General features: G+C 44.1%; 1 protein-coding gene across 2 annotated transcripts in view; it reads right to left on the bottom strand.

Annotated features, from left to right (window-relative positions):
- Positions 1 to 25,382, bottom strand: part of PCGF5 (polycomb group ring finger 5) — a 479,167-nt gene that overhangs the window by 442,000 nt on the left and 11,785 nt on the right. For both annotated transcript variants that reach the window (XM_069239871.1, XM_069239870.1), the window contains exon 2: positions 13,100 to 13,844. In XM_069239871.1, coding sequence (XP_069095972.1) covers positions 13,100 to 13,211 — 112 coding nt within the window. In that variant the 5' untranslated portion in view covers positions 13,212 to 13,844. The remainder of the gene's footprint in view (positions 1 to 13,099; positions 13,845 to 25,382) is intronic.

Raw genomic sequence — 25,382 nt, 5'->3', positions numbered from 1 at the left:
AATGTAAATTCCCCTACGAGAGAACCGGTTGTTATGATATCATTCTGAGTGGAATCTCACTGTACTTAATAATAATAAAGGTTAATTGCATATGTTAAAATAAAGAAAGTAAGTATCAAGGTGGCAAAATGAGGACAGTTTAAAGTACTGGCAGGTGCAATTAAATATTTCTTGGCTCAGACATGTCTGGGATTATCTGAAGATATTACAGTGAAGAAGACTTATACACAATAACATGTTATAAAATATGTGCTCTTGACCTAAAATGGGTAGCAAAAGATGGTGCTTAGTGTTAGAAATTGGGTCTCTAGTTGGCAGAGGTATAAACCCTGTCCAAGTAGGGACCACAATCCTAGTCAGGGTAAGTAAGCTACACATTAATAGTAATCATCTTGTCGTCCCCCACCACACCCAATAATTCAAGTGTTCAGATGTCGGCATTTGATTCCGTGCTATGTGGAATGGCGATGGATCCACGGTGTTGCCCAGTGGCAGGGGAGAGCTGAAGGCTGGCGTCATGCTCAGACCCTGCAGACTAAGGCTGGTGATCGGGGTAGGCTGTCCCAGCGTCCCTGATAGAGCAAACGTGGTTGAAGGAGGCCAGGTTGAGGGATTCCCGCGGTGTGGCGACCGTTTGTGAAGTCGGCAGGCAGTGCCTTCCCCCAGCACTCCAATCAGACAGAATAATCATCTCTGCAGGATCCCCTCGATGTAGCAGCGGTAAGGGAAGTCAGCAGGCGCTGCCTGCAAATGGGCGCATCGTCTCTGGGGGCAAGGCAGCTACGGGCAAACAAGGAGGCCACCAAGCAGATTTTCTGCCAAGACACTCACAGCGCGCTGAGTCCAGTGTTAGTGTTTACACGATGAGGCTCCTGATTCTCGGATAGCAGAGCGATGGAAGTATTTGAGGCAATCTTTAGTAAGAGTGAAATAAAATAACTGAGGCTGATAGCGAGGTATATGAGATCCCTAAGACCTAAGGGAGAATAGGAGGCAAGCCAGCAAGCACTTGCAGTCACTTCTGGGGATATATATATATATATATATATAGATATATATATATATATATATCTATATATATATATATATATATAGGCCCTTCTTGCAGGGCAAAGGTCAGCAGACAGCAGCACAGCAAGCACGGCAGCAGTTCCTCAGGCACATCAGAGTGGCGATCATTCCAGCGCAACACCCTTGACTCTAGTATGGTTTCTAGCAGGCCCAGTAGTGTACTAATTTGATAGGCCAGAGCCCTCATACCTATGTCCCAAAATGCCTTTGATTTAGGGGTGACTTTGAATGGGCCTTCAGAAGTGTGCAAGGGTCCCTTTCAGCCCAGTCCAGACTACTGGTGGGGGGGTAGATTAGCCCTTTGCGCGAGCAGGACACAGCCCATTTGAATGTAAGTGTGAACCACCTCTCCCTCACCCAGCCCAGGAGCGCTATCAATATGCAGATGCATGCAGATGTATCCCCTTGCACCCAACCCTTCCTGTGTTTGTGGCTGTCTAGAGAGTATGCACAGAAGTGTAGCTGTCACCATGACCAGATGTGGATTAAAGTCAGGCTGCAGGCACACGGAACAAAGTGAAGAGCAGAGCAATGTCCACTTTCTAAAAGGTGGCATATGTAAAACAGTAGAGATAAATCAAGTCTTACCATCAAATAGGGTTTATTATTATTATTATTCCAACCATACCAAACATGACGGAGCTACTCCTTCTTGATCAGGACTTACCACTTGAAAGAATACAAGGGAATTCCCAATACTGGCCTATGGAAGAAGTAGGCCTCACCGCAGTGAAAACGAATTGAGCCATTTGTCACTGCCAGGACATGTAAAACCTAACAGCACATGTCCTGCCTTTTAGTTACACAGCACCCTGCCGTTAGGGTCACTTAGAACCTACCTTGGGGTGACACGTGTAATCAAACTGGAGTTTAAACATTGGCAAGAGGTGTTAAGTGCCAAGCTGAAGTGGCAGTAAACTGCACACACAGGCCTTGCAATGGCAGGCTTGAGGTCGGTTTTAAAGGCTACTTGAGTGAGTGGCACAATCAGTACTGCAGACCCACTAGCAGAATTTAGAGTACACGCCCTGGGTATACAGGATACCACTTTACAAGGGACTTATAGTAAACTAAATATGCCAATCAGGGATAAGCCAGTGTTACCATGTTTTAGAGGAAAAGCACCTGCACTTTAGCTCTGGTTAGCAGTGGTAAGGTGCCCAGAGTCCTACGTCCAACAAAAAGATGTAGCCAAAAAGAGGGGGCAAAAGGCAACATGTTGGTGGGGAGACCACCCTAAGGCTGACGGGTCTAACACTTAATTACTCATGTGGCCAGTCTATGCATCATAAGGCCATTGGCAAATGAAAGTTGGAGCACATGGGAAGGGCAAACAGACTGTAGAGGAAAGCAGTCTGTTGCCTTAGTGGGTCCACTTGTGAACGGCTCAGTAAGATTTTATTATCAAGATGGAAATTATAATCCACTTCAATAAAGAAGTTATTGGAAATTTTAATAAAGCACTTGTTATCCATTTTTTAGGTCTGGTCTACTGACAGTATTTGCTGTCGCAGGTCATCATATTTGCTAAAAAATATGGATAGATTAGATTAGATGAGATTAGATAGTGAAAGGGGGCTTTGGCTCGGTCTCCCTTCCTTGGTCATTTGCTAGGTTGCTTGTCACACAAAAAGTGCACCTGGTCTTAGATATCAGAGTAGGTGAAAATGTAGTTTATTAGTTAATTAAAAACATAAACATACACAAATCAATAGTCTTAAATGCATGCATCCAATAAAGGCAAAAAAAACACCACATGGTTAGGCATAAACGTTCAGGGCAAACACACACAAATCAATAGTCTTAAAAACATATATCCACATTGTTAGACAAAAACATTTGGCTTCGTACCATCAGTACTTGGCAGAACTATAAGGCCTGCTATACATCAACTATTTCCACCATTTTTCTTATAAGAGTTCCAAAAGGAGTTTACAGCTGGTTAGCTAAGCCATCACCCATCCTGCTTCAACCTACGCACTAGTGCAAGAACATTATTTAACTAGGTGAAAAGAAGAACAAGCCTCTCGCAGCTTGAGTAACATACAACCAAGTTAAAAGTGCTTGGTACAAGGATTGCTTATGAGGCAAGCGTAACCAGTGATGCAGAAAGTGCACTGAGCAGACAATAAATACAAGACTACTTTGGTACCGGAAACAAGCTCTTCTGTAGGTTTAAGAGGCCATAAAACAGACGCTCAGGCACCTGGACTACGGAGCCTGAGTGATCGAGACAGGGAACTAAAATCATTGCACCCTGCCCCTAGCAGCTCAACCATAAATCTGGTTCACAATAACATTAGTAGCCATGCCAAAGTACATAGGAGATAGGTCTGGTGCCTGTAGGAAGGGGAGGGGGAATCTAATTCCTCCCATAACCACCCTTTATACCATGTTAAGGTCCCTTTGGTAACAAATTTCCACTTCTCTATTCAGGCCCCAATAGTAATTTTATCTGGCTATTAAACATTGCTAGAAACTGCATCAGCCGAACATTGAGCATGGAATTTTGGATTGAGGGTCGCTATTTCCGCTTCCCTGAGGATCTTACTCTCAGGGCTAGAAATTCTTTATGTAGCAGGGCTCTTCAAGCTGCTAATAACTTTGGGCAAAGACATACTATGTACAAGAATGTTTCGGCAGACTGATGACACCGGCGTCACAGATTGTCCTCCAACTGCCCCTTGATCTGCCATTTGGGTGTGAACTCTAGCACTGGGAGGAGGCCAAAGCGCAATTTCATTAATTCCTTCTTGGTGGTTAAAGTAAAAGCTGAGTCAAAATATGGTTGTTCATTGCAGGTTTCGTATCAGTTCATCATCAACCACCCATGCACTCGTTTTGCCAATAACATTTTATCGTCCAAACAGCTTTTCTGCTGAATACCTTTGATCAGGATTTTCTTGAAGATGGAGCCACTGACATTCTGTTCCCATAAATCTAAAACACCTAAATTCTCTAGGCTATTCTGCAGGTAAGTGTCTCATTGTCTTTTCTCCCCGTTCAAGATTTGATAGAAGATATGATATATTTAGTTTGAGAACGTGCGGGCTTTCATTAGCTTTCTCCTGAGAGGCAGTCTTATTACCAGTTTCTTTACTAGACTGGTTAGGTTTTTGAAGTATCTGGTCTGTTGAATGATGGCATCTTTCCTGAACACTTGTAATCTAATTAATGTCTTCTTATCTGTTAATAGATGAGCTACCTTTTTTTTTATCAACATGGTTATGTTATCATTCATTTTTATTGTGTGCAAGTTAGTTTCCTTGTTTTATATGGGGCATTCATTTAAGTTATGCACTGCATCGTATACTGAAGGATCACGTATAAGAACTCACTTTGTGCCAGTTTTATTTTTCGTGTTTTAGTCTATTGAATGTTTCATTTCTCTTTCCAAAACGCTTATCATTCATTTATTCCCCACATTTACCATGTACACTTTTCCCAAATGCCTTTCAATGACATGGTAACAAACACGTTTTAGAGATGTGGGCTATCGGCTAAAGCAGCTTTATTTGGACATGGGAAACCAGAGTAAATTCCAGTTTAACCTAAGAATTCCGAGTCTCTGCAAATTACTTAACCTCCCCACATCTAACAAAAAAAAAACACAAACGTGTAACCCCTGGTTCGCACATAAAAACACTTTAATGCCATTGTTGTGTGTTTGCTAATTCTTATTCTTATAGAATGTGGAGGCCGGTGACACATTAGGATTCTAGCGTCCCTGATGCTGGAATCCTCCTGGTGTCAGTTGAGCCTGGACACATCGAGGAAGCGGACCTGTTCCCTTGTTACTGTACTGGCAATCTAATAAAAAGAAGATTCTCCTACCACGACTCCGATCTAATTCTTCCACACCCACTTCAATCTGGCGACGAGGGTGGTGGAAGCACTGACTGCGTTGCTTCAGCTTCCAGTTTCCGTTGGGATCCTTATTTTGATTTTCATTCAAGTCCAGGATCAGCACCACTATTGGAGCGGTGTCACTGAGGTTATTTTTGGCTATATACAATTTTTTTTTTTTATTGTTGAGATCTGGGTTCGTGCTAGGCGGCAGCGCGCGCGTGCACGGACCGTTAACCGACCTGCTGGCGCGTGTTTCCACTCGCGCGTCGTCTCCTAGGCAACGGAGACGTGTCAATAAGCTCGACCTGTTGGCGCGTGTTTCCACTCGCGCATCGTGTCCTAGGCATCGGAGACGCGTCAATACGCTTGAGTGCAATTTCAAGTTGCGCGTTGTCTACTTGGCAACGGAGACTCTCAAGATATCGCGTTTCCGTAGGAACGGGAAACTACGCGTACCTTATAGCCTCATGTGGAGCGTCAAGCAGATTGTCTCATAGTTAACAAGAGACGCTCTGCACAATTTACATATTTTACACGCTTTGCGTGCAACGTTATTTGGCGGCTGGTTGTAGTGGTTATGGTGTTCAGGAAACCCCTAAGCAACGAGCATTACTGACAATCTTTTGCTCAACAGAAATAAAGTATACTACAAAAACAACAGAATTAGAAATATATAATTTAATTTTTTGTGGTTGTTTTTTTTTTCATCAAACAAGGGAACAGGTCAAGGAAGATCCTCAAACTAGTAACAGTTTTTTTTTTAATCCACATAGCTAAGTGTGGGTGACATGGCGCAGCTTAATTTCACGATTGTCCCGCCACAAGCATTTTAGGCTGCTGGGAATAACCCACCTGTAAAGTGGACAGAATGGAAAGATTATTTCCTGAACTATATAGGGGCTATAGATCTTGATAACAGAATGCCTGCAGAACAAAATAAAAGACCCTTTCTACATTCATTGGGACCTATGGGTTTGAAAACGTACAACAAAATGCAGAAGAGCCCCATAAGTGGAGAGGTTTGTGTTTTTGGTGTTGCAATGCAAGACCTGGATAAATACTTTGCACCCAAAGTTTGCATTGGAATTATTCGCTACAAATTTTTTCAAAGAAAACAGGAGAAGGGTGAATCTGTTGATGACTATGTGGCAGACTTAAAGAAATTGGCCCTTGATTGTAAGTTTGGTTCAATACAAGATGATTTGATAAGGGATCAAGTGGTAATGCACAACAACAATCAATCCATTCAAGAGAGATTATGGATTAATGGTGACTCCTCACTGGAGGAAATTGTGGCTATTGTAAGGAAAGCGGAGATTTCTGAACAGTGTGTTTCAGAATTAAAATCGACTGAGAGGAGCTTTGACAACATATGCAAGATAAATAATCGTAGAACACTGAAGGAACAGAAAACACCACAAAGTAACGACGGTGAAAAAAGAGGTTACAGATGTGACAGCAAGGAACATTTAGCGTATGCTAAATCATGCCCAGCTTTGAAATTGAAATGTAGTAAATGTGGCATTGTGGGACATTTTGCGAAGGTATGTAGGAATAAAAAGAAAATGGTTAAATGCATATTAAATGGCAATGCTCACGTAGGAATTGAACACCAAGAATATGATGACTTGGAATCTAAAGAAGATACTGTAGATGGAAACTTTATTTTGAACATAACAGACGCTGAGACAAAAGGGAAACCAATGTGTGATATGGAAATAGGTGGAATTCCAATCACTATGTACGCAGACTCTGGCTCACCTTTCACTATAGTGAATGAGGAAATATGGAATAAGACATTCGTGAATAGATTAGGTGGAAAACTTTTGCAACCTGATGTGCGACCTGAAAGCTACACAGGAGACAAGGTTGATCTTGTTGGTTTTAGATGGTTAAAATTCTCTTTTAAAAATAGGTGTGCCAGAGGAAAATTGCATGTGTCAAAAAGGGGGCCATCAGTTTTTGGATGGAAGGATCAAGGACAACTTCAAATGATCTTAGATCCTAACAGCAAGGATAAAGTGTTGATAGTAAGTGATGGGCATACCCTGTCTACGGAAATGGAGAGAAAATTTTCCAGGGTCTTTGGAAAACTTTTAGGAAAATTGGTTGGTTTTGAGCATAAAATTGTATTAAAAATGAACGCTGTACCAAAAATCTATAAGGTGAGACCAGTACCCTTGATGATAAGGGATGAAGTTTCAAAAGAACTGGAAAAGCTGGTAGGGATGGATGTGATTGAACCTACAGAAAGTGCAGAATGGTTATCACCAGTGGTTATTGCTCGACGCAGCAATGGGAAAATTCGCTTATGTGTCGATTTAAGATATTTAAATGACAATATTGTCATCGACCGCTTTCCATTACCTAAAATCAATGAAATGGTTTCAAATCTTAAAGGTGCAAGTTGGTTTTCCACAATTGATTTATCAGCCGCCTATCATCAGATTCCCTTGAGAACTGAATCAAGGAAGTTGACAGCTTTCATCACACCTTTCGGTTGTTACCAGTACAAAAGGATGCCATTTGGACTAGCGTCTGCAGCTGCAGTTTTTCAAAGACTCATGTATAAGTTATTTGGAAAATCTTTGGGAGTTATGTGTTTCCAGGACGACATTTTGGTGTTTGGGCGTGATCGGAAAATGCATGATGGGCGATTGGAACATGTTTTAGGGGTATTGGGAAGTAAGGGCTTGACTGTCGAATTGAGTAAATGCAAGTTTGCCAGGAGAAGTGTAGAATATTTGGTGGCATGAAATCAGTGGTGAGGGAGTGAAACCGAAAGCATCATTGGTTAGTGCCATTGTTAATGCAGCAACTCCAACTTCAAAGGAAGATGTAAGATGGTTTTTGGGAATGGCTGAATTTTGTGTGAAATTTATCCCAAATTTTGCAGGAAAGGTTTATAATTTAAGACTACTGCTGAAAAAGAATACTCATTTTATATGGAGTGATGTATGCGAAAGGGAATTTATGAGTGTTAAGGATAATTTGAGCAAACAATTTAGAGAGTTTTGATCCTGACTTGGATACTGTAGTGACTACGGTTGCTAGCAATAAAGGTCTAGGCGCTGTACTGTCCCAGAAAGGGAAAGATGGAAGGGAGAGGATTATTTTATTCGCATCTAGATCACTTTCGCCTTCAGAGGAGAAGTACTCGGTTATTGAAAAGGAAGCGTTAGCATGTGCTTGGGCTTTAGAACATTTTCGTACATTTATTAGGGGTAAGAACATCACTATCCAGTGTGATCATAAACCTCTGATTAAGCTCCTCACATCAGAAGGTAGTGTACTGGCTTCTGCGAGAATTTTAAGATTGTCTATACGTATGAAGGATTTTATATACCGAATTGTGTATGTTCCTGGAAAAAACAATCTGATGGCAGACTGTTTATCCAGGCTTCCGTGCCCTTTAGAAGGTTGTGTGGATGATCCTTGGGAAGACTATAGTGTTGCTCTGATACATGATACTGGAAATTCCTCTCTTGATAAGGACTTGTGGTGTAAGGAAATGGAAGAAGATTTAGATTTGCAAATGGTGCGGAAGTTTGTCCTGGAAGGTTGGCCTAAGAAAGATCTACTTACGGAGCAAAGTAGACACTTCTGGGAAGTTAGGCATGAACTTTCTGTTGAGAGCAGTTTCATACTGAGAGGGAATAAAGTAATTCCACCACATGGTATGAGAAATATTGTTTTGGATCTGTGCCATGAAGGTCATTTTGGTGTTGTTCGCACTAAGTCAGTGGTTAAAGATTTGTTTTGGTGGCCAGGAGTGGATAAAGCAGTTGAAAGGTTTGTAAGGTCCTGTGAAGTGTGTTCTTCAGCAAACAAAACCTTGTGTACTTTAAAACCTCCTATGGATCAAATATTATTACCAAAGCAACCATGGGAATGTGATGCTGTTGATTTGTTTGGTCCTGTTGGGGATGAGCAAGAGTATGTGGTAGTCCTTATTGACCTATTTTCTAACTGGCCAAAAATTGGTATAGTAGAGAGGGGAGACACTGTTTCTGTGTTGGATCTTATGGACAAGGTGTTTCTGTCAGAGGGAATTCCTACGAAATTGTTGAGTGTTAATGGTGTGCAATTTGTTTCTAGTACTGCTAAGATGTATTTTGAAAAACTGGGCATCAAACACAAAACTACGTCTATGTACAACCCCAGTGGAAATGGTACTGTTGAGAGATTCAATAGGGTAATTAAGAGTGCTATTCAAAGCTCTATGAATAATTGTGATTGGCACACAGCTGTGTTTAAAACCCTGGGTTTTCTACCTCTCATAATGACGAAGGGACTCAAACCTGTTGTTGGATTCGCAGTAATCCTGTGAGCCCTTTCTAGGTACCAACTGCTTCTTTTGACAGAGACCCTAGTTAGATGTTTTCTAAATTGATGTTGCTAAATTGTTTTGCATGAAGCCCAACATGTCACTGCTAATTCGAGGATAGATGAGGGGTTCACTAAGCCGACGCAAATAGACAAATGACTGAATCTATGCTTTGTTGAATAACGTAATAATGATACTCTGCCAAGGATAACCTATGTTGACGTCGTGCTATATTCTAATATTCGTGATTCTTGCCTTGATGAAATCTTATCAGAGTTGCCATATTGTGACTATGCTAATGTGTTTCTTGGTTTTGAGAGTAATAAACTTACTAGTAGAATTGTAATCAATAGGGAATAAACTTCATATAATAGTACTAAACTGGTGTGGTTATTCATGACTGCAAGGTCATGATGGTTTCTGAGTTTTATTAATGTCTTTGACTAATCTGAATTGTCTTATTATGGTAAATATTGATGACGATATTGACATGTTGATTGACGTGCTGATTAGTTATCTCGTCCTAAGGTGTCTTCAATCAGGGTCAAAAGACTCATTGGCCTAAAACGAGTCCCAGAGTGAGTAAATTAGTCATAAAGGGACGCGTTAACAGTTCCATTCGGTCACATCAAGCAAATTATAATTATTTAGAACACTTCCTCCGGTTCGTTTTTTAACGGTGATGTAATGTAAGCCATGCTGTGCTACGTCATGTTCGCATTTGCAGTCCTCTTCCCATCTAAGATAGTGTTTTCTCCAAGTTTAACATTCATATCTGTGTGGAGTACGCACCTTGTACATAACATTGGCCCTCATTCTGACCCTGGCGGTCAGCGGAGAGACGGCGGTCGGACCGCGAACAGACCGGCGGTATTAAAAATGGCATTCTGACCGCGGCGGTCCCCGCCGCGACCGACCGCTACTTCTCCACTCCGACCGCCGCGGCGGTCATGACCGCGGGGCTGGAGTTTGCGCACTCCGGCCCGGCGGTCGTCCCAAGACCGCCAAGGGTATTATGACCCTGCCTACCGCCGCGGTTTCTTGCGGGCGGGAACCGCCGTGCGAACCATGGCGGTAAGCACTATCGGGGCCAGGGAATTCCTTCACTGGCACTGATAGGGGTCTCCCCCACCCCCCACTACCCACCCGAGTCCTCCCCCCACACCCTCCACCCCCCTGCCACCCCCCAGAGGTGGTACGAACCCCCTCCCCACCCCCACCCCGACATGCACATACATGTACCCCGACATGCACACACCCCCAACATGCACATATACACACCCCCTACACACACATACACAACGGGGACACATACCCGCACACATACATGCCGACATGCGCACCTGCCGAACAGCACACATTACCCATAGACACAGCAGCACCCCCCGCCCGCATACACGCACTCACACACCCCCTCTACACACTCACACGCACACCCCCATGCACGCCCACATCACACAACACCCCCCCACCCCCTCCCCTCACGGACGATCAACTTACCTTGTGCGTTGGTCCTCCGGGAGGCGACGGGAGCCATAGGGACGTGACCGCCAACAGAAGACCGCCACACAGAAATGTGGGTCGTAATTCTGTGGGCGGTGTTCTGCTGGCGTGGCGGTGGAGGTTGACCAGTCTCCACTTTCCCGCCGACCGCCAGTGTGGCTGCTGGCGGTTTTCCGGCGGAACGCTCCCAGCGGTCAGAATGCGCACAGCGGCACACCGCCGCGGTCGGCGGTCTTCACCGCGGCGGTAACTCAGCGGTCTTGCGAAAAGACCGCCAAGGTCAGAATGAGGGCCATTGTTTCCTTACATTATTTACGGGCATTTTGTGGTGATCCTCTATTTGTTTCTATGCTGGTGTTGAAAATAAGCTGCACACGATCGTAATAGCACCTTATTTATTATTACAGCCAGCTGCTAATACACAATCTTCTACATATTTCAATAAAACAGAGGTTACAGTCCACCAAGCATGTGTGGGCCAGCGTCTGCAGGTTAGGTCCATGAAACTGCTTTTCCATATACTTGTGTAATACTGGCGGTGTAAGACAGCAGGCTGGAATAATATTAAGACAATATTTTTTATTAGGTCAACTAATGGCTAGTGCGCACCTTTGGAATTCTTTAATAAAGGGCTGGTTTCGATAAAACAATAACACGCTTTTACTGTGCACCTTGCATGCGTGGCTAGTGTGTGCCATGAATATGAGCAAAAGTGAAGGAGCTGCCTCTTACTGTCTAGAACTGCTGACATTGAAACTGCAGAACCAGGTTCAAATCCTGGGCTTCAGGTCAGCAGCTTGAGATTCTGGGCAAGTCCCTTAATCTCACGTGTTTTAAAATGTGCAACATCTGATATTCATGTAAAACATAGGGGGTTATTCTAACTTTGGAGGAGTGTTAATCCGTCCCAAAAGTGACGGTAAAGTGACGGATATACCACCAGCCGTATTACGAGTTCCATAGGATATAATGGACTCGTAATACGTCTGGTGGTAAATCCGTCACTTTTCCGTCACTTTTGGGACGGATTAACACCTCCTCCAAAGTTAGAATAACCCCCATAATGTCCTCTGTACTAGTTCGCATTATAGAAAACGATTTAAAAAACCAACCCTTTTGTTTACACAGTTCATATTGCAAGAGCATGGCAGGCGAAGAACATATTGATCATTTATTAAACGAACAGCCGGGGTGCTTGGTGAACATAATTTAATAAGGCACATTTTTCTTTTATTTTTAAAGCTATCCTTTTGGGCTACACCATACGTGTGTGGCCAGTGTTTGCCATACAAGTGTATAAAAGCCCTTTGTCCATGCGTTTTTTTTCCTGTTGGAGGCGGTGCAAAATGTTAGTACACTGATTATTCATAACGAAAAACGGTTACCAGTATGTCTGTTCGACATTCTTGAATAAAGCTCACTTTATCAAATAATACTGTTTTTTCAATGCACTTTACGCTTCTTGCCGCTGCTTTCCATGAATGTTTCACCACTAAAGAAGTACCATAACTTTCTTTACATTTTCACTTCCTAACTATGGGTTTTTCATACTACTTTTAAATACTAACTAAGCTGACATGTAGGCACTATTAAAATTTCATATCTAAATTTACAATTTCACATTATTTTAAATTTCTCTAAAAAATATATATATAAATAAATCAGAAATTAAAAATAAAAGATATAAAAATATTCACTAAATATACTGAAAACTCACACCACACATCCCAAGGGCCAGACCACTTGGCTTTGCAAATGTTTGTTAAGCTAACTATATGAAATATTAAAAGCAGCCAGGCTTTTTCCAGGCACACAAACCTAACTTTACAAAAACACAATGTTAAAAGATCAGAACTCTTCTTTGATATCATTCTATACTTTATTATATGATCATATAAGAAGGAATGAAAATCTAACATTTCACAAGCCAGCACCTTACGCAAACTTTATTCCTATAGGGATGAAATTATGTGAAACTCAAAACAGATGGTTTGATTCCACTCGCAGCTAATTAGAATCTACTTTTATTTGAGTTTTTGAAGGGCACAGGGCCTCCATGTCGATCTCGAGAAATGCGCCTCCTCCGTGACTCCAAAATCATCTTCTCTCCTTTGGGGCACATTTGACTGCTATGCCTTTGCGTGCTATCACACACCACCACAAAGTGAATTGTAAACAGAGGCAAAAGGCAATACACAATTCAAAATATTTAACTATTTCTGTGTACTTAGAAGCCTACCTGCTTGTATCATTCAGCCTTCATGTGTAAATAAACGAAACAGATACACAATATCAGGTTCAAATTATGTGTTTTCTTTAACAAAGGGCAGTAAAGCAGTTTGTACTTACACGTGTGTAGACATTCAGTAACAGTGGTAGGCTTGATGATGTATCCCTTGCAGATGTGGCAGGTGATGTGCGGGTTGAACTCATTCACAAAGTGCGTCTTCTGTGTGGCCATTGGCAGGAAAGGAAGAAGGGAGTACAACACTTTTGAGAGAAGAAATCAGGAGGCAAAATAAAGTGAGCATAGGGTTTGGAAGTGGCTACAGCAGCTCTGCCATTGGAAGGAGCCTAGCATAGGCTTCTGACACTGGAAGGGGTGACTGGAACAAACGGCCGAAGGTGAACCTGACGACGAGGGTAAAATATTGGCACTAGAAAAAAGCATCAAAGGATGGTACTGAAATCTGATTAAACAGGAATGGAAACGGCTGAAACTGGCACTGGAAGCAAAGAAAAGGTAAATCCACGGAGTGGACGGAGTGGACAAAAAATGATGGCACTAGCAGGGAAGGGTATCTGAAGGATATGGATTCGCTCTGACAACTAGCACTGGGGAAGATTGGCACAAAAGGCTTGTAGTGGCAAGGAAAGTTTAGCAATTGACTGGGCTTGAAAGTTGGAAAGGAAAACAGGGCTTCTAGTGCTGTAGAGAGGGCCCGCACTGGTGGCTGAGTCACGGTTTTACTTTTGAAGTGCTCTGTAAAGCAGCATTTTATAAGCAATCTCTCTTCAATCAATGCCAACGGCAGCCGCCACTCCAAGAAGACAGATGAATATCCACACTCTGTCCTACTTCAATCTGTATCACCTGTATAAAGATATAAACAAGTGTGCAGACACACACAAGACAACGCATTAGTCATTGTACACCACGATTCAACCACCCTACTATTGATACTGCGTGCACCCATCTCTTCAGACCTGGTAATGAAGGCTAAATCGAATTAATCTGGTCACAATGTGCATGCTCACTTCAAGCACTATCAAAACATTTACTACTTATGGTACAGTATGCTCCTTTCACCTACCCAAGTTACAAAGTGTCCCCTTTCATTTATGATCCGTTCCTCTAGCTCTCTCCAAAAGAGCTTGTCCCAGCCATTCTTTCCCTCTGGTTATCCTTGGCACGCCCGCAGTTATTCTTCTTACACCACAGTTAAAGTTGTAATGCTCTAGTTCCACCACCACTCCCACCCCCAGCTGCAACCACAACATGCAGAAGCGAGAGACAGGGCACTCAGCATCATGTTATGATTCCGACCCAACAGTCTTATTATATCTGCCACATTGACCATTCACGTCCAAGTAACACCTTTATACAAGCCATACTGTGCTTTTCACACCTCTCTCAGATACAGGGGCACACAGTGGTCTTTCTCACTCCATCAACTAACTATCCATGGAACACAGTGTTTTCATCAAAAGATAAAACCTTGAGACGTGCCTTTTGTGAATGAAAGAACGTTGTCCTCATAAAATGAGAAGTTTTATTTTGCGGGTAGGGGATTGTCGCATACAAGGCAGAAATGGCTAGGGTCAGTATGGGTGAACAGAAGAGACACTTTATCACCAACACATAGTAATAGCAGCTTCTGTGCCACACTTGCAGTGTTTCTAACAAAGTTAAGTACAAGGAGCAACGTGATGGAAGATAGTCACTGTCCTGCAGCCTCCACAAAACGGCGACGGTTATCCATCACACTGTCCTTCAACTTGACTTTAATGAGTGCCTACCGATTTTCCCTGTGCAGTTCACTATAACCTTTGAAAATGCCAACATGTTGATTCAGACATTTCTTGACACACAGTGACCATCTCTGTTCCGGTAATAGTTACACTCATAATGCTGCTAAATAACCCTCAGTAATAATTCTGATTATCACAATAGGACTGATACAGTATATTGTCATGATTTGCACCAAAAAAAAGACTCATGGGATCATGGCATAAAACAGTCAACATCTGCCCTGACCTCTTGTGACTCGGCTGAAATATTTGTTTGGCAAAACAGATGCCAACTTTTGTTATACAGCCACAAACATATCACATCTGGCACTGCACAAGTGAACACCTAATCAGCTACTTGTTCCATTACACAGGACTACACTATTTGTATTTGGTTCAGTAAGGATGCAAGATGAGAAACTAGGCCACCTCAAAACTACAGTCACTGATGTATTCGCTGCAACATCTTATTTCCCACTTCTTACTGGCTTATTAAAAAAAAGAGGATATTTCACAGCACATTGGTACCACTGAAAAACGAGTAGTGCTGCAGCACTGTTTGTCAAATGTGACTGTCTGACATAACGGCGAATGTGTCCTTTTCATGTGGCCCAGACAACCTATGTCTTAGTCAGTGTTAGTAGAAAAGTTCATAACGTACATGCCTACACCTACACACATATATAGTCACATGAAAAATACCTGGTTCCAACAAGAAGGCGCTTTTGGTCTACTGATTGTTGCTTATTCAAAAAAAGGTTTACAGATGAACTTAGCACATTTAGGTGTCTCTCGATTTTGGCAGAATGCAGTAATCAGGGAGGCAGGTAAACTGTTTCACCATTGTTCCACCCACGAGCAAAATATGTAGCCAAACAGGGGAGCCAGGGAAGGACCCTTGAGACAGCTGTCATCAAATGATTATGTGGACCGCAGTTTCTCAAAACAGAGGCTCCATCCAAGGAAAAACAAGACATGTTAAACAGATCAGTATCTTGGTTGGTCAGAACTCAGGGTCAAATTTCATCATATGCCCATGACGTTTGCTGAGAGCTGTGCCAGCATTTCATCCATACCTAGTATAGGAAGTTGGCTCTGTATGCACTATTTCAAAGTAAGGAATAGTATGCACAGAGTCCAAGGGTTCCCCTTAGAGTTAAGATAGTGGCAAAAAGAGATAATACTAATGCTCTATTTTGTGGTAGTGTGGTCGAGCAGTAGGCTTATCAAAGGAGTAGTGTTAAGCATTTGTTGTACATACACACAGGCAATAAATGAGGAACACACACTCAGAAACAATTCCAGGCCAATAGGTTTTTGTTATAGAAGAATATCTTTTCTTAGTTTATTTTAAGAACCTCAGGTTCAAATTCTACATGTAATATCTCATTTGAAAGGTATTGCAGGTAAGTACTTTAGGAACTTTGAATAATTACAGTAGCATATATACTTTTCACATAAAACACAAATAGCTGTTTTAAAAGTGGACACTGCAATTTTCACAGTTCCTGGGGGAGGTAAAGTATTGTTAGTTTTAGCAGGTAAGTAAATCACCTACAAGTTTCAGATTTGGGTCCAAGGTAGCCCACCGTTGGGGGTTCAGAGCAACCCCAAAGTTACCACACCAGCAGATCAGGGCCGGTCAGGTGCAGAGTTCAAAGTGGTGCCCAAAACGCATAGGCTTCAATGGAGAAGGGGGTGACCCGGTTCCAGTCTGCCAGCAGGTAAGTACCCGCGTCTTCGGAGGGCAGACCAGGGGGGTTTTGTAGGGCACCGGGGGGGGACACAAGTCCACACAAAAAGTACACCCTCAGCAGCTCGGGGGCGGCCGGGTGCAGTGTGCAAACTAGCGTCGGGTTTCCAATGGGAGTCAATGGGAGACCAAGGGGTCTCTTCAGCGGTGCAGGCAGGCCAAGGGGGGGCTCCTCGGGGTAGCCACCACCTGGGCAAGGGAGAGGGCCTCCTGGGGGTCACTCCTGCACTGAAGTTCCGATCCTTCAGGTGCTGGGGGCTGCGGGTGCAGGGTCGTTTCCAGCCGTCGGAATTTTAGGGTCAGGCAGTCGCGGTCAGGGGGAGCCTCGGGATTCCCTCTGCAGGCGTCGCTGTGGGGGCTCAGGGGGGACAACTTTGGTTACTCACAGTCTCGGAGTCGCCGGAGGGTCCTCCCTGAGGTGTTGGTTCTCCACCAGTAGAGTCGGGGTCGCCGGGTGCAGTGTTGCAAGTCTCACGCTTCTTGCGGGGATTGCAGGGGTCTTTAAATCTGCTCCTCTGTAACAAAGTTGCAGTCTTTTTGGAGCAGGTCCGCTGTCCTCGAGAGTTTCTGGTCTTTCTTGAAGCAGGGCAGTCCTCTGAGGATTCAGAGGTCGCTGGTCCTGGGGAAAGCGTTGCTGGAGCAGGTTTCTTTAGAAGGCAGGAGACAGGCCGGTAGGTCTGGGGCCAAAGCAGTTGGTGTCTTCTTTTCTTCTTCTGCAGGGGTCTTTCAGCTCAGCAGTCCTCTTCTTCTTGTAGTTTCAGGAATCTAAATTCTTAGGTTCAGGGGAGCCCTTAAATACTAAATTTAAGGGCGTGTTTAGGTCTGGGGGGTTAGTAGCCAATGGCTACTAGCCCGGAGGGTGGGTACACCCTCTTTGTGCCTCCTCCCAAGGGGAGGGGGTCACAATCCTATCCCTATTGGGGGAATCCTCCATCTGCAAGATGGAGGATTTCTAAAAGTCAGAGTCACCTCAGCTCAGGACACCTTAGGGGCTGTCCTGACTGGCCAGTGACGACTCCTTGTTTTTCTCATTATCTCTCCTGGACTTGCCGCCAAAAGTGGGGGCTGTGTCCAGGGGGCGGGCATCTCCACTAGCTGGAGTGCCCTGGGGCATTGTAAACACGAAGCTTGAGCCTTTGAGGCTCACCGCTAGGTGTTACAGTTCCTGCAGGGGGGAGGTGTGAAGCATCTCCACCCAGAGCAGGCTTTTGTTTCTGTCCCCAGAGAGCACAAAGGCCCTCACCACATGGGGTCAGAAACTCGTCTCTCAGCAGCAGGCTGGCACAGACCAGTCCGTCCTGCACTGAACAATTGGGTAAAATACAGGGGGCATCTCTAAGATGCACTCTGTGTGCATTTTTTAATAAATCCAACACTGGCATCAGTGTTGGTTTATTATTCTGAGAAGTTTGATACTAAACTTCCCAGTATTCAGTGTAGCCATTATGGAGCTGTGGAGTTCGTTTTTGACAGACTCCCAGACCATATATTATTATGGCTACCCTGCACTTACAATGTCTAATGTTTTGCTTAGACACTGTAGGGGCATAGTGCACATGCACCTATGCCCTCACCTGTGGTATAGTGCACCCTGCCTTAGGGCTGTAAGGCCTGCTAGAGGGGTGACTTACCTATGCCACAGGCAGTGTGAGGTTGGCATGGCACCCTGAGGGGAGTGCCATGTCGACTTAGTAATTTTCTCCCCACCAGCACACACAAGCTGGCAAGCAGTGTGTCTGTGCTGAGTGAGGGGTCCCTACGGTGGCATAAGACATGCTGCAGCCCTTAGAGACCTTCCCTGGCATCAGGGCCCTTGGTACCAGGGGTACCAGTTACAAGGGACTTACCTGGGTGCCAGAGTTGTGCCAATTGTGGAAACAATGGTACATTTTTTAGGTGAAAGAACACTGATGCTGGGGCCTGGTTAGCAGGGTCCCAGCACACTTCTCAGTCAAGTCAGCATCAGTATCAGGCAAAAAGTGGGGGGTAACTGCAACAGGGAGCCATTTCTTTGCACCTAGGCATTAAATATCTGAATTAGTGAATACTGGTGTTTATCTGGTTTCTTAAAGCTCTTGTATTTATCAGAACCTATGTACTGACAGGGAGATAATTTGCTCTGCCAATCAGAACAAGTAGGGAAGCAAGATCTTCTGGTTAAATATATGTATGTATATAAATATTTTGGACAACATAAACATAGCTTAGGAGCAGTGGGGCACTGAAAGTGCATGAAACCCAGAGGGAGGTATTCATGGTCGTTTACAGAGATGCAGGAAAGAGATGGCTCCCTATTGTGAGGGGCAATAGTGTTCCTTGAAGAGGTGGTTCTTCAGCTTCTGTCAGAATTGGAGGTGGGATTGTGAAGTTCTGATGTTGCAGAGGATGCTGTTCCATATATTGGTAGCATAAAGAATGCCTGCCTTCTGCCTTTTTATTTCATGAAAATTACTGTCTCCAATCAGGTGATGTCCTGGTTCCAGTATAACGGCATTGGCCTATGGAATTTGATTATTGGGCAGGTATGTCCGGGTGTCTTGTATGTAAGCTTCAGCAAAAATGTGCTTTAAATCAGAGAGCATTCTGGGAGCATTATATGTAACCTCATATTTTAAACTTTGCAAACGTGTGTACACGTTTCTTTTTACTAGAACTATTGTTAGTAGTTAAAGCTTACACATATTTAGAACGCTCACCCTAATAAAGGCTTTGCATTAGTGAACCTTAAATACAAGTTTGAACAGCATTTACATATGGATACATACTATTTCAACTGCAAACAATTCCTTTCCCTGCTCTTTAACCCCTTCGCTGCCAGGCCTTTTCCCCCTCCTGTGACAGGCCTTTTTTTGGCTATTTGGGGCAGTTTGCGCTTAGGCCCTCATAACTTTTTGTCCACATAAGCTAGCCAAGCCAAATTTGCGTCCTTTGTTTCCCCAACATCCTAGGGATTCTAGAGGTACCCAGACTTTGTGAGTTCCCCTGAAGGAGGCAAAGAAATTAGCCAAAATACAGTGAAAATTCCGTTTTTTTAAAACAAATTGGAAAAAGTGGCTGCAGAAGAAGGCTTGTGTTTTGTTCCCTGAAAATGGCATCAACAAAGGGTTTGCGGTGCTAAAATCACCAGCTTCCCAGCTTTCAGGAACAGGCAGACTCGAATCAGAAAACCCAATTTTTCAACACAAATTTGGCATTTTACTGGGACATGCCCCATTTTTAAAAAATGTTGTGCTTTCAGCCTCCTTCCAGTCAGTGACAGAAATGGGCGTGAAACCAATGCTGGATCCCAGACACCTAACCATTTCTAAAAAGTAGACACAATTCTGAATTCAGCAAGGGGTCATTTGTGTAGATCCTACAAGGGTTTCCTACAGAAAATAACAACTGAAAAAGAAAAATATTGAAATTGAGGTGAAAAAAAACTGCCATTTTTCTCTACGTTTTACTCTAACTTTTTCCTGCAATGTCAGATTTTCAAAAGCAATATAGCGTTACGTCTGCTGGACTCCTCTGGTTGCGGGGATATATAGGGCTTGTAGGTTCATCAAGAACCCTAGGTACCCTGAGCCAATAAATGAGCTGCACCCTGCAGTGCGTTTTCATTCTATACCGGGTATACAGCAATTCATTTGCTGAAATATAAAGAGTGAAAAATAGCTATCAAGAAAACCTTTGTATTTCCAAAATGGGCACAAGATAAGGAGTTGAGGAGCAGTGGTTATTTGCACATCTCTGAATTCCGGGGTGACCATACTAGCATGTGAATTACAGAGCATTTCTCAAATAGATGTCTTTTTTACACACTCTCTAATATTTGGAAGGAAAAAATGTAGAGAAAGACAAGAGGCAATAACACTTGTTTTGCTAATCTATGTTCCCCCAAGCCTCCCGATAAAAATTATTCCTCACTTGTGTGGGTAGGCCTAGCGCCCTCGACAGGAAATGCCCCAAAACGCAACATGGACACATCACATTTTTTTAAAGAAAACAGAGGTGTTTTTTGCAAAGTGCCTACCTGTAGATTTTGGCCTCTAGCTCAGCCGGCACCTAGGGAAACGTACCAAACCTATGCATTTTTGAAAACTAGAGACCTAGGGGAATCCAAGATGGGGTGACTTGTGGGGCTCTGACCAGGTTCTGTTACCCAGAATCCTTTTCAAACCTCAAAATTTGGCAAAAAAAAAAAAAAAAATGTCCTCACATTTTGGTGACAGAAAGTTCTGGAATCGGAGGAGCCACAAATTTCCTTCCACCCAGCGTTCCCCCAAGTCTCCCGATAAAAATGGTACCTCACTTGTGTGGGTAGGCCTAGCGCCCACGAAAGGAAATGGCCCAAAACACAACGTGGACACATCACATTATTTCATAGAAAACAGTGCCTACCTGTGGATTTTGGCCTCTAGCTCAGCCGGCACCTGGGGAAACATAGCAAACCAGCGCATTTTTTAAAACTAGAAACCCAGAGGAATCCAAGAGGGGGTGACTTGCAGGGCTTTGACCAGGTTCTGTTACCCAGAATCCTTTGCAAACATCAAAATTTGGCCAAAAAGACACTTTTTCCTCTCGTTTCGGTGACAGAAAGTTCTGGAATCTGAGAGGAGCCACAAATTTCCTTCCACCCAGTGTTCCCCTAAGTCTCTCGATAAAAATGGTATCTCACTTGTGTGGGTAGGCCTAGCGCCCACGAAAGGAAATGGCCCAAAACACAACGTGGACACATCACATTTATTCATAGAAAACAGAGGTGTTTTTTGCAAAGTGCCTACCTGTGGATTTTGGCCTCTAGCTCAGCCGGCCCCCAGGGGGGCAGAAATGGCCTAAAATAAATTTGCCCTAACAACCCCCCCCCCCCTCCCCCCCCGGGAGCAACCCTTGCCTACGGGGTCCTCCCATGCAGGACATTGGCGCCCCAAAAAAAAAATACCCAGTGCCTAGTGGTTTCTGCCCCCCTTGGGGGCAGATTGACGTTACAAAAAACGGCCGATCTGCCCCCGGGGGCAGAAATGGCCTAAATACAATTTTCCCCTTCAGGGGAGCGACCCTTGTCCAAGGGGTCGCTCCCCATCTGTAAAACAAAAAAAAAACAACAACAAAAAAATCCTCGGTGCCTAGTGGTTTCTGCCCCCCTTGGGGGCAGATCGGCCTAATCAAAATAGGCTGATCTACCCCCCAGGGGGGCATAAACGGCCTAAAATAATTTTCCCCCCAAGGGGAGCGACCCGCTCCCCTTGCGTGAAATTCACAAAAACAAAAAAAAATCCCTGGTGTCTAGTGGTTTCTGCCCCGCTGGGGGCAGATTGGCCTCATCAAAATAGGCCAATCTGCCCCCAAGGGGGGCAGAAATGGCCTAAATATAATTTGCCCCCTAGGGGAGCAACCCTTTCCTAAGGGGTCGCTCTCCACCTAAAAAAAAATAGTTCCCTGGTGCCCTAGAGGTTTCTGCCCCCTGGGGGCAGAAAAGGCCTAATAATAGGCAGATCTGCAGAAAAGGCCTTCCTAAAAAAATGCCCCCCGTTGGGAGCGACCCTTGCCCAAGGGGTCGCTCCCTTATGTCTATTTAAAAAAAAAAAAAAAACACATCCCTGGTGTCTTCCCTTTGAAGCCTTTCTGTGCCTCCCCCACGTGATCGAAAGAGAAATGCTTTGCATTTCTCTTTCGATCGCGCTGGAAGCTGAGCTTCCAGCACGATGGGGGAGGCCCTGTGACAAATCAGCGCACGCTGACGGCACGGGGGGGGGGGTCGGGGGTGGAAGGGGAAGGGCTTCCCCTTCCATCCCTGCCTTGGGGGGGGCACATGGGGAGCGCTAGCGCTCCCCCCAGTTCCTGTGCCTTCGACGAGGTGACCTCGTCCAAGGCACACGGGAACTGGTGCCTTGCGTCCAAGGCACATAACCGGTTAATGTGATACTGTAAATTGGTAGCCAAAGGGTTTGTGCTGCAGGAGGTTGGGCCTACTTGTCCCAAAGACAAAATAAACCTGCAAACTCATCAGGCTGTACGAATTCCACACCCCTGATCCTGATGCCCCAGACACGCCACCCTCTGGCTCAGGACAAGCAGCTGCTCCACCCTTTACCCCTCCAATCTCCCCTCCCAACCACAGTGCCCCACCATTCTTGATTTCTTACGTTGTCCTTTAGCCAGACATGTACCCAGACTTCTTCACTCTGCCTGCACCAGGTGGATCTACACATATTGCCTGCATTTTATCAATACATATTTACTGAGATGTTGCGGCATGCAATGTTTTGCCCCCTCTCTGATATCTCCTACTCTCCCCACTCCCCAGTCTCCTGGTTTTCTGTATTGGTTCTGTACCCTTCGATTTCTCAATAAAGAAATTCAAAACACACAAAAAAACATATTTAATTTACATTTCTTTGAAAATATGTGTCACAGTACTACCATGTATTATATTTTATATTTACACATTGATAGGTGGCACGTATATCAATAAACTAAAATATACTGCTAACCATATTAACTTCGGTGATAGGAAGAAACAAGTTACTTACCTGTAACTGTAGTTCTCCAGTATTGAAAACTTTCATAGATTCACATGCTTGAATCATTCCCCGTCGTCGAGATAGGAGCCTCCGGTGTAATACAAAACCACATTCAATTGCATATAAAGCTCACAGGCACTAGGCCTCTTAATTTAGTAACACCTCACAGTCATTTTATTAAAAAAGGACCAAACTTAAGAGACAACCAATCAGCTATCACCACCCCTTAGAACCCTCCTGTGAGGAGCTGATTTCCCTCAGATTTTCCCAGCACAAGTGCAATAATAATCTAGGATTGAGAAAAATTAAGGTAAGCTCCCCAGGGGTGGAAGGGTGGGTCGCATGTAAATCTATGAAAGTTCCCAATACTGGAGAACTACAGTTACAGTTAAGCAACTTGTTTCTTACTCCAGTATTGGATCTTTCCTAGATTCACATGCTTGGATCAGAATAGTAAGCAGTGGATAACACATTTTCGTCCTACAAATAGAGGCATAGCAATCTGAAATGTGAACCGGCATGATAATATATACATACACTTCTTGCTATGATCTACAGCATTATAATAAAGAAAATGTGATATAACGAAAAAATAAGCATATGGAGGGAAATAATTATTTTAGCTCGCCGTCATTGAAACAGGTTTCAAAGGACCGCTTGACCAACAGCTGCATCCCGAAGTGACTCCATGTCCAGGAAGTAATGCTGCGTGAAGGTGTGAGTTGTTCTCCATGTTGCAGCACAACAGACGTCTTTAATTGATACACCAGCAAGCAGTACACAGGATGCAGAGAAAGCCCTAGTAGAATGCGCTCTTATGCTCGTTTTCAATGGCCATCCTGCTTTCTGATGGCAGGATATGATTGCTTCCTTAATCCATTGGGATATAGTCTGTTTCGTTACCGAGTAACCTTTTGTAGCAGTATTGAACGCTACAAATAACTGAGTGGACTGTCTGAACAATTTTGTCCTGTCCAGATAAAATTTGATGCACCTTTTTAGGTCGAGTGAATGGAGAGTTCTTTCCACAGCAGTTTGCGGGTTCGGGAAGAAAGTTTTGAGCACCACCGGCTCATTGATATGGAACTCCAAAGGCACCTTGGGAACGAACTAAGAATTGAGGCGCAGGATGACTCTGTTCTGCCTGAACTGCAGAAAGGGTTCTTACATAGTGAAAGCTTGAATTTCACTAACTCTGCACACCGATGTAAGGGCGAGAAGGGGAGATACTTTCCAAGTGAGGTACTTAATTTCCGCTCTGTGAATCGACTCAAAAGGTTTCTTCATAAGCTGGCCAAGGACGATGTTAAGTTGCCATGCCAGCGGCGGAGGTTTTACTGGAGGAAAAGATCTGAAGAGACCTTTGAGAAATTGCTTTACCAATCTGAGAGATCATAAGGATGGTTTGCCTGGTACTCTTCTGTATCTGGAGATGGCAGCTAAATGGACTCGGATTGAGGAATGGGCTAGACCTGAACGTGCCCGCTGTAATAAATACGGCAACACTGTCTCAGGTGCAGAGGAGAGAAGGTGCACATTTTGGGTTTCGCACCATACACAAAATCTCTTCCATTTTAGTCGGTAAGATTTGCTGGTACTAGCTGCAAGTGCGTTAGCTAACACTTCTCTGCACTCAGATGGTAGATCTAGATGGCCAAATTCATTGTACTCAGGAGCCATGCGTGCAAACTGAGAGATTTGGGGTCCGGGTGCCTCACCTGCCCCCGATTGATGGTAAGCAGGTCCGGAATTGGTCTGAGCCTGATGGATAGAGAGGTTGACAGGAGAAGCAACTCCGTGTACCACAGTTGACGCAGCCACGCTGGAGCTATGAGGATCAGCTGGCAGGGTTCCGACTTCATCTTCCTGATCACCCTTGCGAGGAGAGGAATCAGAGGAAAAGCGTACGCATAGATCCCTGACCATGCGATCAAAAATGCATCCCCCCCATGACCCCTGTTGGTGATGCCAATTTGCATAATGTCATCATTTGGCGTTCCAGGAGGATGCAAATAAGTCCAGATTTGGACTTCCCCACTGGTCGAATATTTGATCTAGCGTCCTCGAGTCTAATTCCCACTCGTGGGAGGATGTTGCCGATCTGCTTAGCGAATCCGCTATGGTATTCTGTAGGTCTGGGACATGCTCTACAGTGATGTGGATTGAGTGGTGAATGCACCATTTCTAGATGGTTTGTGCTTCTCGAGAGAGTATGCAAGACCGTGTTCCTCCCTGCTTGTTTAGGTAGTGCATTGTGGTGGTATGGTCTGTCCTGACAAGCACCCCTGACCCTCGTATCCTTGGAAGGAAGGCTTGCAAGGCATAATAGACCGCTCTCAGCTCGAGAAGATTTGTGTGGAAC

Source organism: Pleurodeles waltl, chromosome 6, assembly GCF_031143425.1.
Source record: "Pleurodeles waltl isolate 20211129_DDA chromosome 6, aPleWal1.hap1.20221129, whole genome shotgun sequence".
Taxonomy (NCBI): domain Eukaryota; kingdom Metazoa; phylum Chordata; class Amphibia; order Caudata; family Salamandridae; genus Pleurodeles; species Pleurodeles waltl.
The sequence above is the reverse complement of the archived record's forward strand: the minus strand, read 5'-3'. Positions and strand labels throughout refer to the sequence as shown.